General features: G+C 40.5%; 1 protein-coding gene across 2 annotated transcripts in view; it reads right to left on the reverse strand.

Moving 5' to 3' along the window:
• Positions 1–109: 109 nt before the first annotated feature.
• Positions 110–13418, reverse strand: part of gpc1b (glypican 1b) — a 76372-nt gene continuing 63063 nt past the window's right edge. For both annotated transcript variants that reach the window (XM_042429188.1, XM_042429189.1), the window contains 7 exons: positions 13078–13241; positions 6592–6757; positions 6284–6414; positions 4583–4714; positions 4120–4253; positions 3319–3494; positions 110–2875 (listed from right to left, as the gene is read on the reverse strand). In XM_042429188.1, the coding sequence (XP_042285122.1) occupies positions 2673–2875; positions 3319–3494; positions 4120–4253; positions 4583–4714; positions 6284–6414; positions 6592–6757; positions 13078–13241 (1106 nt within the window). In that variant the 3' untranslated portion in view covers positions 110–2672. The remainder of the gene's footprint in view (positions 2876–3318; positions 3495–4119; positions 4254–4582; positions 4715–6283; positions 6415–6591; positions 6758–13077; positions 13242–13418) is intronic.

The following is a 13418-nucleotide window of genomic DNA, read 5'->3' on the forward strand; positions in this document are numbered from 1 at the left end:
TCGCAAGTCGTCTTTGAATTGGAATGTCACCATCACAGTTGGAGTCCTTTCTCATTCTTTACAGGGCATAATGTGCACTTTCACATTCATATTCAGATTTTTTTTTTTCTCGAGGGTCGCAAAAAGAAGACCCATGTGGTGTTCTTCCTATTTTGCTCTTTGTTTAAAAATTGTATTTTTTTTTCCCCAATGGAACATCTAATAACATTATATGTCTCTTTTCTCAAAATTGACCCCAACCCTGGACAAAGTGTCAAAGGCAGTCACAGGCAGATTTCTTAACCAGGGACTAACAGAGAGACAGACACACACACACACATACGCACACACAGAAACATAGCATTCATTAATAAAGCATGTCAAAAAAAGAAAATACTATCAAAGTAACCTGTCAGGCAACAAATATGACAACAACCTCACCCATTTTCAGAGCAGTAATTAACCAAGTATTGAACAGATGTGCTTGTCAATGTTTGACTTAACTCTTAACATCTCAGTTGGATCTACAGTATTATTAACTGTGTAGGGACATTTAGATTTTTTCATAAAATTAATTATAGTGGATTGTCCCAATGTGCAACTGAAGCAATGATGTAATTGAAAAAAAAACGTGTCCATTAGCGTCCTCCACATTCCATTTCACTGTCACATACAATACTGACAAGCACAGACACCATCAATACGGATTGGGAATTATTACAGTAGTAGGTTGAAAATCCCATTTTTGAAAACTTAACTATATTAATCTTCCATTGCTGTGAGTTAAATAGCACTCAGCCAGACAATGTTAGTCTGATACATTTCATTTCTGTGCCATCCAAACAAGATTAATAAAGGCTCGATCGTCCATCCTTTGTTTGCTATATCAATCATAGACAAGTACACACATCCACACACATACATACATGCAACCATTGTCCCGTCATCCTGTGCACGGCGTTTCTTAAATGAGAGCTTTGACATTTCTTTGAATTAAAATGTGGTGCGTGTTTCCTCCCAGCAAGCTTCTCATCAGGAAAAGCCTTACACATGCGTTCCCACAACATTCCCAGTAAGGTTGACACATAACGAAGCACTGTGTCATTATCATATTGCCTTGCCTATCATGTAAAAAGCACGAGGAACGCTTTAAAGGTCATTATAACTGATGAGTGGGTAGAAGGGTAGAGGGAGTTGGGGGTGGGAGGAAAGAGGCACTGATACAGAGAAGTTGCAGAAAATTGGAAGGCAGATACGGATACTCTGACAGATGATGAAAGAAATAAGAGTTATAGCATACAATGATTTGCCCATTATAAAATTTTGATACCTAATTGGCTATTTTTTGTCCTGAAAAACAACAGAAAAGCAATCAAAAATATGTACACTGTTGTGTCTGCCATAGAAATAGTAGAACGGTTCAAAGACGTGCAAGGTGTGGCTTTCACTGTGATAGGGATCGTTGCTGCTATTCGACAAAAACATATGACATTGTTGGCTGCAATTATGATGCTAATCACAGGAACACTGGGCCTTTGCAGGGAACACACAAATTGATGCGTATTATATTTTTGCTCTGCACTGCGCACATAAAAGGAATACTGAAAAAAAGCTACATGACAGCAGTGTTTCTGCTTCTGTGTACATTTCTGCTCTGCTACACATCTTCCAAAATCATGAAGTGTCAATCCTTTGCTGTGAGGGCAGTCTTAAACTGACACCTACATTCCACATACAGTGCTCTATAGTGGGAAGATACTGTCATCTGAGACCTGACCCAGCCTAACATGTGTTTTGCTTACACCAGACTCTTGAGTTGATCCTACAGGGTCTGGAGAGAGAGGGAGAAATGCCTCAGCGGGGAGGGGGAGGGGGGGGGGGGGGGGGGGGTGTAGGGATGAGTGGATGGATGGAGTGGCGGATGGGTCACGTTACTCCCACATTAGATGATCATGTCAGTGTGAATGTGATCACGGCTATTATTACAGCTTACATGATGAAATGGCAAAAAATGCTGACGCAGAGTGCTCTCATCCTCTCTGAGAGAGTGTGTGTGACTGTAATGATATTGTGAGGCTTAATGCATTAGGAGGTCTGGTGGGCCGTGCTGTCCAGATTATAGTCCTTTAAAAGTCATCAATACATCAATTAAGTTTGTGGTTTGTGTACTTCTTCTATAAATATTGGGGAGTGGTAAACCACTCTGGGGTCTATTGTCAGGTATTAATAAATAAATAATTCTACTGAATAACTAAGTGCTGTGTAATAAAGTGAGTGGAATAACACATACATGTATCTGAATGCCACTGCAAGCCCAATTCTCCCTCTCCCCACGGTGTCAACACCAACATACTGTTAGCGATAGTCTTATTCATGTCTTAGGTACAGATATAATCTCAAAGAACCCAAACACCAGAAACAAAACATTAGAAGATGCAAAAAGACCAGCTCTAATGGTGTAATAATATAGCAAGAAATAAAAGACGAGAGCAGAACCAAAACATTTATGAATACTCGTAATTCCATTTTGTTCTAATCCAAAACCATCCATGTCCATCCAAATGATTTTTTTTGTTGTTTCCTTATTTAGTTTTGGCAAAGTAACTAACCCCCAACTTCTCCTCCCTCCCCTTTCAGACTCTCCCTAACCCCATGTCCCAAACTCAGTCCCGGTTGGTAGATTCCCCCGTCAATTATCGCCGGAGCAGCAAAACAAGCAGTGAAAGCAGGTAAATGGTGATGAAGGGGAGGTTCTGGTTGGCTGAGGCTTTCATCACCTTCTCCTGTTCTGGAGGGTAGAGGTTGGGTCGTTCAGTGATGGGGACAACAGGGCGTTGGCTCCGGGAACAAATATCGTCAGTGCACATGCCGCTTCCTGAACCGCTGACATCGTCACCTACAAACAGAGGGTCAGGACATGAGTCTGATGGTAAAACATAGGTCAAATTTACAAATGGTGCTGTCAATATATTCAAATAATTAACATATGTATGCAATTGCCATATACTCATACATACAAAAGTACTATACATATGCATACAACTAGCAATAAAATATGAAGTTGACTGTCCAAAAATGAGTGGAAATTTTACTGCCAGTTATTGCAAAAAAAAGAAAAAAGAGATATGACCTTAATTTTTCAAAATGGTACTTTGAATGTATGCCTAGAATTTTTATACCATTGTCTTAATTCGAAAAATACTGCTTTTGTTACTTGTTTATTCCCCTTAATCTAGAACTTGTGAAAAACTTAACCATTTTCTGTGAGTCATCTCAGAAGTTTCTTGTGAATGTTTAGAAACTTGTGGGTTGTGATGGTACTGGTTGTAAAGTACTCACTGGTGTCCTGGAAGTCCACGTCATTGCCGTTGAGAGCATTCTTCAGGCGGTGTGTCATGATCTTCAGCTGCATGATCTGTTGGCGTATTGTCATGTCTGGCTTGGTGATGTCAATTTCCACTTCAGGGTTGTTGATCTGGCTGGCAAGGCCGTCGCCCATCACCTCGGGAAGGTACCTGGCACACACAAACAGTTGCTCAGCAGGTGACATCTTAAACTTCTCATCATTTCATCACAGTTAATTGGTGACTATGCAACTTTTGCTGAACAAAGCCCCCTGTGACATTGAATTTCCTCCACTTCTAGCTTTGGATTCAGTTGCTTTTAAGACCTGACTAAAGTGTGACCGAAATTAGGACATAACTAACATGTCTCCTGGTGAGGTCTGGTATGTTTACTTCTTGTTTTACTTTTGTGATAAACCTTTGAAATGTTTATTTGTTGTGCAAGTAGAGAAGATCTAAAGTCTGTGACTCAATATGTCTGTTACACAACGCTTACTATCTAAAGTTTGCTATCATTTGCAACCATAAGATATTGGTACTACCATACCAAATGAATTGAAGATTGAAGATTGTGTTATTTCTTCTTTCAAAACATATATAGACTCACTTTAATATGAAGATTCATTTCAACACTGAATCCATTATGAAACTTGAAATTTGATGGCTGGGATTATTCCTTCAACATTTAGTGCATAAAAAACTGTTTTGTAAAGATGTTTGTTTGAGATGTTCGATGAGCCCAGTAGTAACCAACAGTGTGCATTTAATTAAAAGCAGCATATGTTATATGCCCTACCTGGCACGGTTCATGCCGTTCCAACACTTATCCTCAGCCCCTGCACCGGTGGCCACTCTGTCACTGCAGAGAAGACTTGGAAGAGAAACCCAGTACGGCTGCATTTCCTTCAGTCTTGCGGTTACATCAGACACCTGAAGAGAGCAGTTTCATGTTCTTTTATACTTTGGCCCAAAAAAGTCATAGCTTGATGGTACACTCAAACAAGAGATTAAGAGAAACTCCTGTCTCGTAAATAACCAACTGCAGTGCTCAGTCATCTGCTTTAATCACCAATCCAAGCATTCATTGCCCTCTAATCACCTCATAGTCGCCTGTGTAAAGGTGAAATGAACATCAAAAGGGCTTTAATTGCCCATGATGAGCAATGGCTCCTGCGTCATAAAACAGCACCATGAATGGGCCAGATGAGGCCATCAGAGAGCAACAACAGGGATTCAGATTCACTTGGGTAAATACTAACCAGTTTGTCCAGTTTGTTAGAGGATCCCATTGTGTCCTCCACCATAACCTTCCCTCTCTTCATGAAGTCGTCCACTCCTGTGCCTGTGCTGCTGGTTCCTCTCTCTCCGAGGCTGCCACATGCCTGAAACAACTGGGATGGGAGAAAGAAAGAAGAGAAGATGGAACAGAAGAGAGAAGATGTGGGAAAGAGAGACAAGTTAACCAAAAGGGTTCAACAAGGAAATGTTCAGACAAAAGCTTAAAGTACATCCATTTCTTTCAAAACATGTCAAGGTCTGAAATAGATCTACTGTAAGTGCTTTACCATTAATTGTATCTTCAGCTTCAACAAGTAACTTGAACTATAAGGCTTCAGACTCACTCTATAAACTCTATTTTCCTACCATATGTAGTTCATACCCTATATCTTTATTGGTGTTAAGACTGAAATCTGATAACGCTGAAAGCAGCTCTCTGAATAGAATCCTATAAATCCATATTCATACTGCATCAGCAAAACAGTTTGTGTTTGTTAAACCAACTTATCAATATGTACACAAAGTGCATTTCAGCATATTATTGGTACTGGTTATTTGCAGGGTCCCAAGAGTCAATCACAGCATCGCTCCAGCAGAATGATTCACAGCTCAGAGGATGCTACTTGTCCTGATGGGGCTTAAATTATATAAATGGAGCTGAGGGAATACAGGAGTACTGCAGTCAATCTGTCATCCAATCTGGCCTTCTTAGGAGAGCCTCAAGCCTTTGAACCTTCACACATAACTATAAAATAATCCTGTCTTAAGCTTCCAGTCATGTCTGTCACTATAACTCGCTGGTGTTGTGTAGTTCACAGTAGATTGAATAATGGGTAGAAGAAATGTGGTGTTGACTCTGTTACAATGGAGAAGTGGCAGAATACCTTCAGGCACATTTGCATATACATAGCATACATAATATTGCAGTTTCTATATCTGTATTTGGTATATTTTATGGAGAAAGCACACAACCCAACATATGGCTTTGGTTTGATGTCAGCAGATTATGTAAATAGGTTGATAATCTGTTCTACACAGTGTCTACTATAATACTAGACTAAGGACAGCAATTGACTTCTATGGGATCAAAACAGCACTTTTCCCATGAGATGAAGATCAGAAGCTGAAGCTGTGTGTGATCACCATACTGAACCAGGTCAGAGGCAGTCCGCCAGGCTATGGTTCACCTCAAGCCAGCCAGGCTCTTTAACAGCAAACCAGCACAGAGGAAGCTTTGTCTTACCTCTCACCATCTACGCTGTTTTCCACCTTCCACCAAACAACTCAGATTTTCATTGCTGCCAGCACCTTTTAAGGATCATATAAAAGTGTTTCTCAAACACCATTAAACAGTGAAGTAAACGGTTGGCCTGTAGGTTCTGTCATGACTCACATCCTTTTATTTTAACAGCATTTATTTAGTGGTAGGATAGGTGTTTATTGTACAGATGAATGTAGGGGCAAGGGGTGTGTGTGCGGTCTGTGGGATTCAGGTTCAATCACAAAAATGGTCTAAGCTTGAACTTAGTTCACTGAATATTTGATGGTTTGCACATTTGCTTTTCTTAAGACAGTAAACAGTATTTTTTTGGGATTTACCAAGTTTAAAAGGCCCCTTAAAACTTGGTTTCAAATCTTCTCAAGATTTTCTCTATAACATTAAACTAAATAATTGTTCTGACCTTGCTGTTGATAGTGTCTATATTCTCCGTCATGGTGAGCATGGCTTCTGATATGCGATTGTGGAGGGAAAGGACCACAACATCCACACCAGATGAGCCATCAAAGTGATCAACCACTTGAATCATCGTTTCTACAAAGACAGGAGGAACAGTCAGTGTGAAGAAAGTGTGAAATGTTTCATATGTATTACCTTGGTAGAATGATTCAGTTGTGTTAGCCGCACAAAGTAACATCATGTGTAGGATGAACCCAAACATATGCTTGAATTGGATGCCAGTGGGAATGTGTATGTGGGTGTGTTCCCCACCTGCCAGGTGCCTCCACTCAGTGTTGAGGTCAGCCTGGTTGGACAGACAGCCCTTCATGACGTTGCTGCAGTAGTTGGCACAAGGTCTGGCAGAGGCCATGCCACGGCAGTGGGGACAGTAAGTCATCCTCATCGTGGCCCGCATACATTCCTGGCTAAGCTGCACCTGTAGTAGGGCAAAGACAAAAATAAACATACATCACCTGGATGAAAAATGAAATGAAAATTGTTCTATCAAGCATACATGATCGAATAGTCTAAAAGATACAAATGATAGCAGCAGGTGATCAAACTGTACATTTGACCACTTTGACTGTTAAAAGCTCTGCTGCTACATGAGAATTAAATTTTTGTTATACACAACTGTTCAATTTTAATAAGAATGTAAAGATGTAAATTCCTTATACTAGACAATGACAGTCATAGAACCGTGGGAGGTCACCTCCCATGGTGACCTTTTTTTTTACTTTGCACCAGACTTTCATTCAGCACAGTTTCCTTGGAAACCACTTTGGGAGAATTTGCTTTTTGTTTCACATGCGATGAAAAGGCCCTGACATTCATACGAGTATTCTCAGTCCCTCACTCCATCCTTCCTGCCCCTTCCATTTCTCTCACTATCCCACAAGGCTGTTCCCCCAGGAAAGGGCCTTCGTGCGTGAAAAGTGAAACTGGGTTAATACCAGTAAGCTCTGTTCACAAGAGAGTACAGCTATGCATACAAAACCTCAGGAAGTGTGTGTGTGAGAGAGAAAGAGAGAGAGAGAGAGAAAGATGGAACAAACCCAGCTAGGCATACAAAGCTCCTCTAAGCTGACATCTGGGCCAGCCTGATGCTTTTCCTGGAAACTGTTCTTCCATCATCAAAGTCACAGTTAAAACCAGCTTTTAACAAATATACAGCGGAAATAGGACAACAATAGGGATCAGGTGGGAAAACAAATTATTGACACTTTCAACATTCTACAGACCTGTCAGTAGTTTAGTACAGATTCAAATTTGCTCAGCATAATTACATGCTCACAAAAATGATCATTCTCAGGCTAAAATTACATCCTTGGTACCACAAACAGTAGCCTTTACCCCTGATAAATATAATCAGTAAAAAGGAACCCTCTTTTTACAGTAGTCCTTCATCGTGAAATTCTGGTGTGCATTTTATTATATGTACTTTAAGCAGTTCATAGCTCTTTTGATGTTTTCTGAATGGATCTTTTTTTGTGATCCATACTTTCCCTCACATTCTAATGTTGAAAATATTGGTTGTTAAGTTTCAAACAACCTTCATTTGATACATTCTAGCTTGGATTGTATTTTTCTGCCTTTAGTCTTTTTCTTTGGCAATAGTCTATTACTATTTATGGGTTTATCAACCCAGATATCCCACAAGGATTGTATGTGATCCACATAAGGCAAAAGTAATTTATTTCAACACTGTTTCAACTCAGAATGAAATCTTAAATTACATTACAAAAACACATAATAAGCCTAAATTAGTGTAAGCATCTCTGATGCATAAAATACATCAATAACATTTGGTAATTATTGCCAGTTGCAGAAGGAGGACAGCCTAAAGTGAAATAAGTGACACAGAAAAAGCAATAACCACATTCCCAGGCTTAATCTCAAGTCATATGAGACATGAGTCAGATCCTCACTCCTGCCCTCCTTTTCTACCCCCCCCCCCCCCTCCTTCCATCCTTACCCTACCACTCATTAGCCAGGGATGAGTCAGACGAATGCTTTTTTGGTGAGAGAGAGGAGCGAGGGAAGGGAGCGTGTGGGGATGGGCAGAGAGAATGATATGGGGGATGTTAAAAAAACTATGAGATTCACCAAAGGGGCGTTGGCAGGGGAGCAGAAAACCGAGGGTTATGTTAATGAAATACTTATCAAGGAGAGGCAGTCATTAATCTAGTTTCTGTTACATCATCTGCACAGTATTAATGCTGGGAATCCCTGGTCAGGCACAACAGACATGAAACAGTGTGTAACTTCTCTGTAGTGCTAATTGGAGGTTGATGTTGACAACTTCCTCTGTAACCTTGGATCTGTGGTGCACCAAGCGCTGTGAAGGAGAGGCTGTCACATTAAAACCATTAAAAGGACTGCTGCAACTAATGATTACTTTTATTATAGATCAATCTGTTGATCATTTTTCTTATGGGTTGAAATAATGAATAAGAAAACTATATGTTTCAGCATCAATCGACACCTTACAAACAAAAACACTGCCCTCAGTCTGGCTTCATTTGAATCATCTCTATACCGTCCTATCAAGAGATATCAAGAGAAAGTTTTAGATTTGAAATACTCTCTTCTGCAAGTTTGCATGTGTGTCTCTTTGATGTGGCTGTGTTACATTTTAAACACCCATACCCTTACTTGTCCTTGCTTCACCTTCACAGCATGCTCCCCATACCTGTCTCTGTATTGCCCGCGGCAATCGAGCCGAAGACTCTTCTGTCTCTTGCTCTCTCTCTCTCTCTCTCTCTCCCTAACTGTCCTGTCTCTGTAATTAGTAAGGATATATGAGCGACCTCTCCCCCTTGTGTTATAGAGTGAGCCAATCCAGACTCCTTGCCTCCAGAGTGAGCTATGTGGCGCGTGGCCTACTTCCTCCACTCCCCTTCCAGAGGGAATAAAACAGTCCAGAAAAAGTTGAGGACACAGCAACTGGTGCAGCCCAGAGCGAAGCAAGGGAGCAGTTAATACTGTACAAGAAAAGAAAGACATCAACGCATTCTACTGATAAGATCTCTCTTTTTGTCTTACAAGCACATCTTTTAATTTATTCACTTTTCCAGTAATAACGCATCTTGGTCTCTCTCTGCTTTGCTATGGTCTATTCCCAGCCTCCTTTCACGATATTCTTTCATCACCTTTCACTACAGCTCCTATTTGTCACGGCTAATCAAACTAATACAAAGCAGGGATTCATGTCATGTTTCTTCTTAGTTGGTAGCAAAAACAGACCTCCTGCGCACACACATACAAAGCAAGAATTTTGTTTTATTCTATCCTGGTTTGCACTCAAGCAGTGTAATACCTCCCTAAGCAGCATGTGGTAAACATCTTCAGTCACTGGGCCCTTTAAGTGGCAATACATAGCTATAAATAGGAGCGGTTGTCTCATTAGGTCCAATCAATCGAAGATAGAATTACAGGAGAAAGGAGGGGAAAGCTAAGATTCAAATTAGTATACCAAGCTATTCACACTTATAGGAGACAGAAGACAGCACAGGGCATAGCTCTGGAAAATATCAACATAAATGACAGAGTATAATTTACTGGACATAGACGGAGAATAAAGGATTGAAAGAGAAGTAAAACAGGGACAAGAGAGGATGCTGGAGTTTGTCACAGTCTTTGTATTATCTTCTTCACTTGCTGTCTCTCACTATCTCATTTGTTGCTATCACAGCACAGTGCTGATTGTGTGCCGGGGAGGACAGCAACACAGACTGGCACACAAGTTATGAATATGAAATTGAACAGTTGACTGAAATCTGTACTTCTTTCAGTCAAATTGCACCAAACTGGCCTCTTGAAGAAAATTAGACATCCCGTCTTCTTGTATAGTTAAATGGACCTTGAAAATTCCCTTTTTACAGAGATTGACCAAGTTTGTCCATAATGACTATCGCAATACAGTGTGCTCTTGCCTTCCCTCTTAAGACTTCCTGTGAGTGTGTAAATAGGGCAGAAGGCAGTCCGTGACCTCATTCAGAGCGGCAGCAGTTCCAGTGCCCTGGCATTAGTGCTGAGATTTTGTAAATTTTGTAAAAGCGGCGCTTATTATTTACACATTTTCCTCTAGCCAGCTTTGTTTAATGAACACATCGCTCAATGTCCTTCAGCACCAACAAAATGGCATTAGTCAGGAAATATGTATTAAGAAGCAGCCACACCAGGGAAATATACATCACTATCGGAGGGGAATGATGGAATGATGGGGTGTGTATGAGTGTGAGAGCGCTTACAGTCTGTGTGTGTGTACCTCTACCACTTGTGTGCATGTGTACTCCGGTGTGTATTTGGGAATGAAGAGAGATACTTATCAGCTTAGCATCTTGCTAACAGAGCTCTAACGGGGTTATACGCCACGTGGCTGGTCCTGGGGTACACCCATGAGTCACAAATCATGAATAGCAATTTCAACACAGTGTGCTGCCCATGCTAATGCACTCCCATTTGCTTGAGTCTAAGCTACCTCATGTCTGTCTACATTAGACTAGTTACATGAGTCCCTTAGCTCCAGGTCAAGCAGTTTTAGTTGTCACTGTCATGCTGTGTCTTGTTTTTCCACCAATTAACTGCTATGCTAGACTAGCTTTGTTCATTGTCATTCCTGATTTTTCTCCCCTGTGGCTGTGGAAGTGCTAATTTAGCTGTGTGCGGGTACTTAATTGAGACATCCTCCAGTCCCTCTGTGTAGGTGTGAGACGTTGCATCTATTTAATGTTTATGTTTATTTTATTTAAGAAGGGACAATGCACATTAATTAACATGAGCACTTGGATCTATCATGTAAACGTGTCAGATTTAGCCATACGGGCTAATTTTCATCTGCAGTCCCTGGCAAGTTGATGGCATATAGAAAACATTAAAAGAAAACATACAAGAGCACATAAGCCCATAAGCACAGACAAAATAGTAAAACAATGACATAACTCCAGATTATGACAGCATGTTTGGTTGTCCAGTAAAGCACTGTTTTATAGATCTGGAGACAGAGTTGTATGTGCTGCTTTATAGGAAAAGGCTGATTGCACTAAAGTACTTTCTCTATGTGGTATTTTACAATCCCCTCTGGTAGTAGCTCTGGTAGATGAGTTTTGACTTTGTTTAATGAATTCATTGAGCGGAGGGGGAGCCAGACCATGAAAATTTTTATTATACACAAGTACAATATCTACAAATTTGATGTTTTCCCAGTTTAAGATATCAAATTTAGTTAAAATTTTGCAATGATGATATGAATTAGATTTTTTAATCCAATGTTTTCAAAGCCTGCTTACAAAGTGTTTCTACTGATTGTAATGTGGTCCAACCTGTTTGTGTCCAGCTGGTTCATGTGTGAGACAATCATGGCATTGGATTACAACTTTGAGGCCTCGTTATTTAAATTGTTCCTAATGTATCTAATATTTACCAAATTGAATTTGATTCTGTTCACACCTATTTTAAACTTGTGTTTTGAATGTGAGTTGTGAATCTATTATTATGTCTAAATATTTAAACTCATGCACTACTGATAGTCTTCTCCCTGCACTGTAACATCTTGGTCTGGGTCTATATTTGTAGACTGAAAAAAAACCAACATACAGTTTTACTGACAGTGAGGTGTAAACATCAGTTTGTTAACCAATTAGAGATATTGACCATTGAAGCTGATAGTTCTTCTGTGGCTTGCTTCTTGTTTTTAGCATGTAGATATATGACCGTATCAAATTTTCTGAGCAAGAGAGAGGCCTATAGAGAAACGCTTGGCCAGGCTGTCTCACTCTGTCACTAACATACAGTATGTGCCACCCAGCAACACACATACAGCAAGAAACATACATCAGAATGAAAGGGAAAAGGATCATATAGTTTTTTCTTTGACATTCATCCAACTGTGTGGCCTTGCAGTCAGAAAGTAGCACCAGAGCCTATTTTGTCATGCTACTTTTTTTATTTCCTCCTGCTCTTTTCTTTTCATGCTTACACACAGCCTGACCTTGTAATATTTCATCAAGAAACGAATTGTAATATTCATCTCTGCTGCAGCATCTGTTTCCTCAGAGGACGTGTATATTTCTCATGAGGGCACTGCTCTCAACTCTCCTTGCCCAGTGTCTGACGGGAAATATTTTTCACTGGTGCATCAATACCGGCCACCTCCATTTCTGGAGCTGAAATGATTTCTCAGTCTTGCTCTGATCTTAACCTTACTCTTGTCTTATACTCTGAGGGGACCATTTCTCTTGGGAGATATTAACCCTCCCCGCAGCCAAGGGAGACATTTTTCAGCGAGGAGCTGACATTAACTGTTGTTGTAGGGGCTGATTGTCTGAGCCATGGGGCATACTTTATAGAGCCTCTCGTTTCCAGCAACATTGATCTGCCACTGCTTAATACTATGTGCACGGACTGGTAAAAACAGGCATATATTTGTGTGTTTATGTGTGTGTGTTCACATCAAGGAAGAAGAATGGTGATCACTATAGAAAAAGATGACTAGAGACCTCATAATGCAAGAATACAAATGGACCTGCATCGTGAGCACAGAATATTAGCTTTGGGGCAGATTAGACACCAGTAAAAAGGTTTGTGAGGCAGTTAGTCACTTCCATCAAAAGCAATAAAAGTAACCAGTCTGTCAGGCTCCCTTAATACTGAAGAGAAAAGGGCAATGCCATGATAAATGACAGTCAAAGGGAAGAAAATGTGGAGGAAACTGGAAAGAAAACTGGGGTGAGGGGGTGGGAAAAGAAGTTTTACCTGGGAGACCTTGCGCACCACGTCCCCACTGATCACCAGTCCCTGAGCAAATGAACGTGCAGCCACAAATGTGCGTGTGACCTTCATCTTCAGGTCACGGGGTGTGTCACCGAAGGGCCGTAGTGTTTCTATCTGCTTAGACACACACTCCAGATAGTCCTCCCCTGTAATCAACAAACATTTTATTATTTTATAATGTTGTATAGAGCAGTGGTTTTCAAACTTTTTCATGTCAAGGACCCCTAAACTGACACAAATTAGACCATGGACCCCCATTTGATAATATTTTGTCCCAGAGTCCCCCATCTGATAAGATTTTTGCCAAAATAGTCATACATTCT

This window comes from Thunnus maccoyii, chromosome 12 (genome assembly GCF_910596095.1).
Source record: "Thunnus maccoyii chromosome 12, fThuMac1.1, whole genome shotgun sequence".
NCBI lineage: Eukaryota > Metazoa > Chordata > Actinopteri > Scombriformes > Scombridae > Thunnus > Thunnus maccoyii.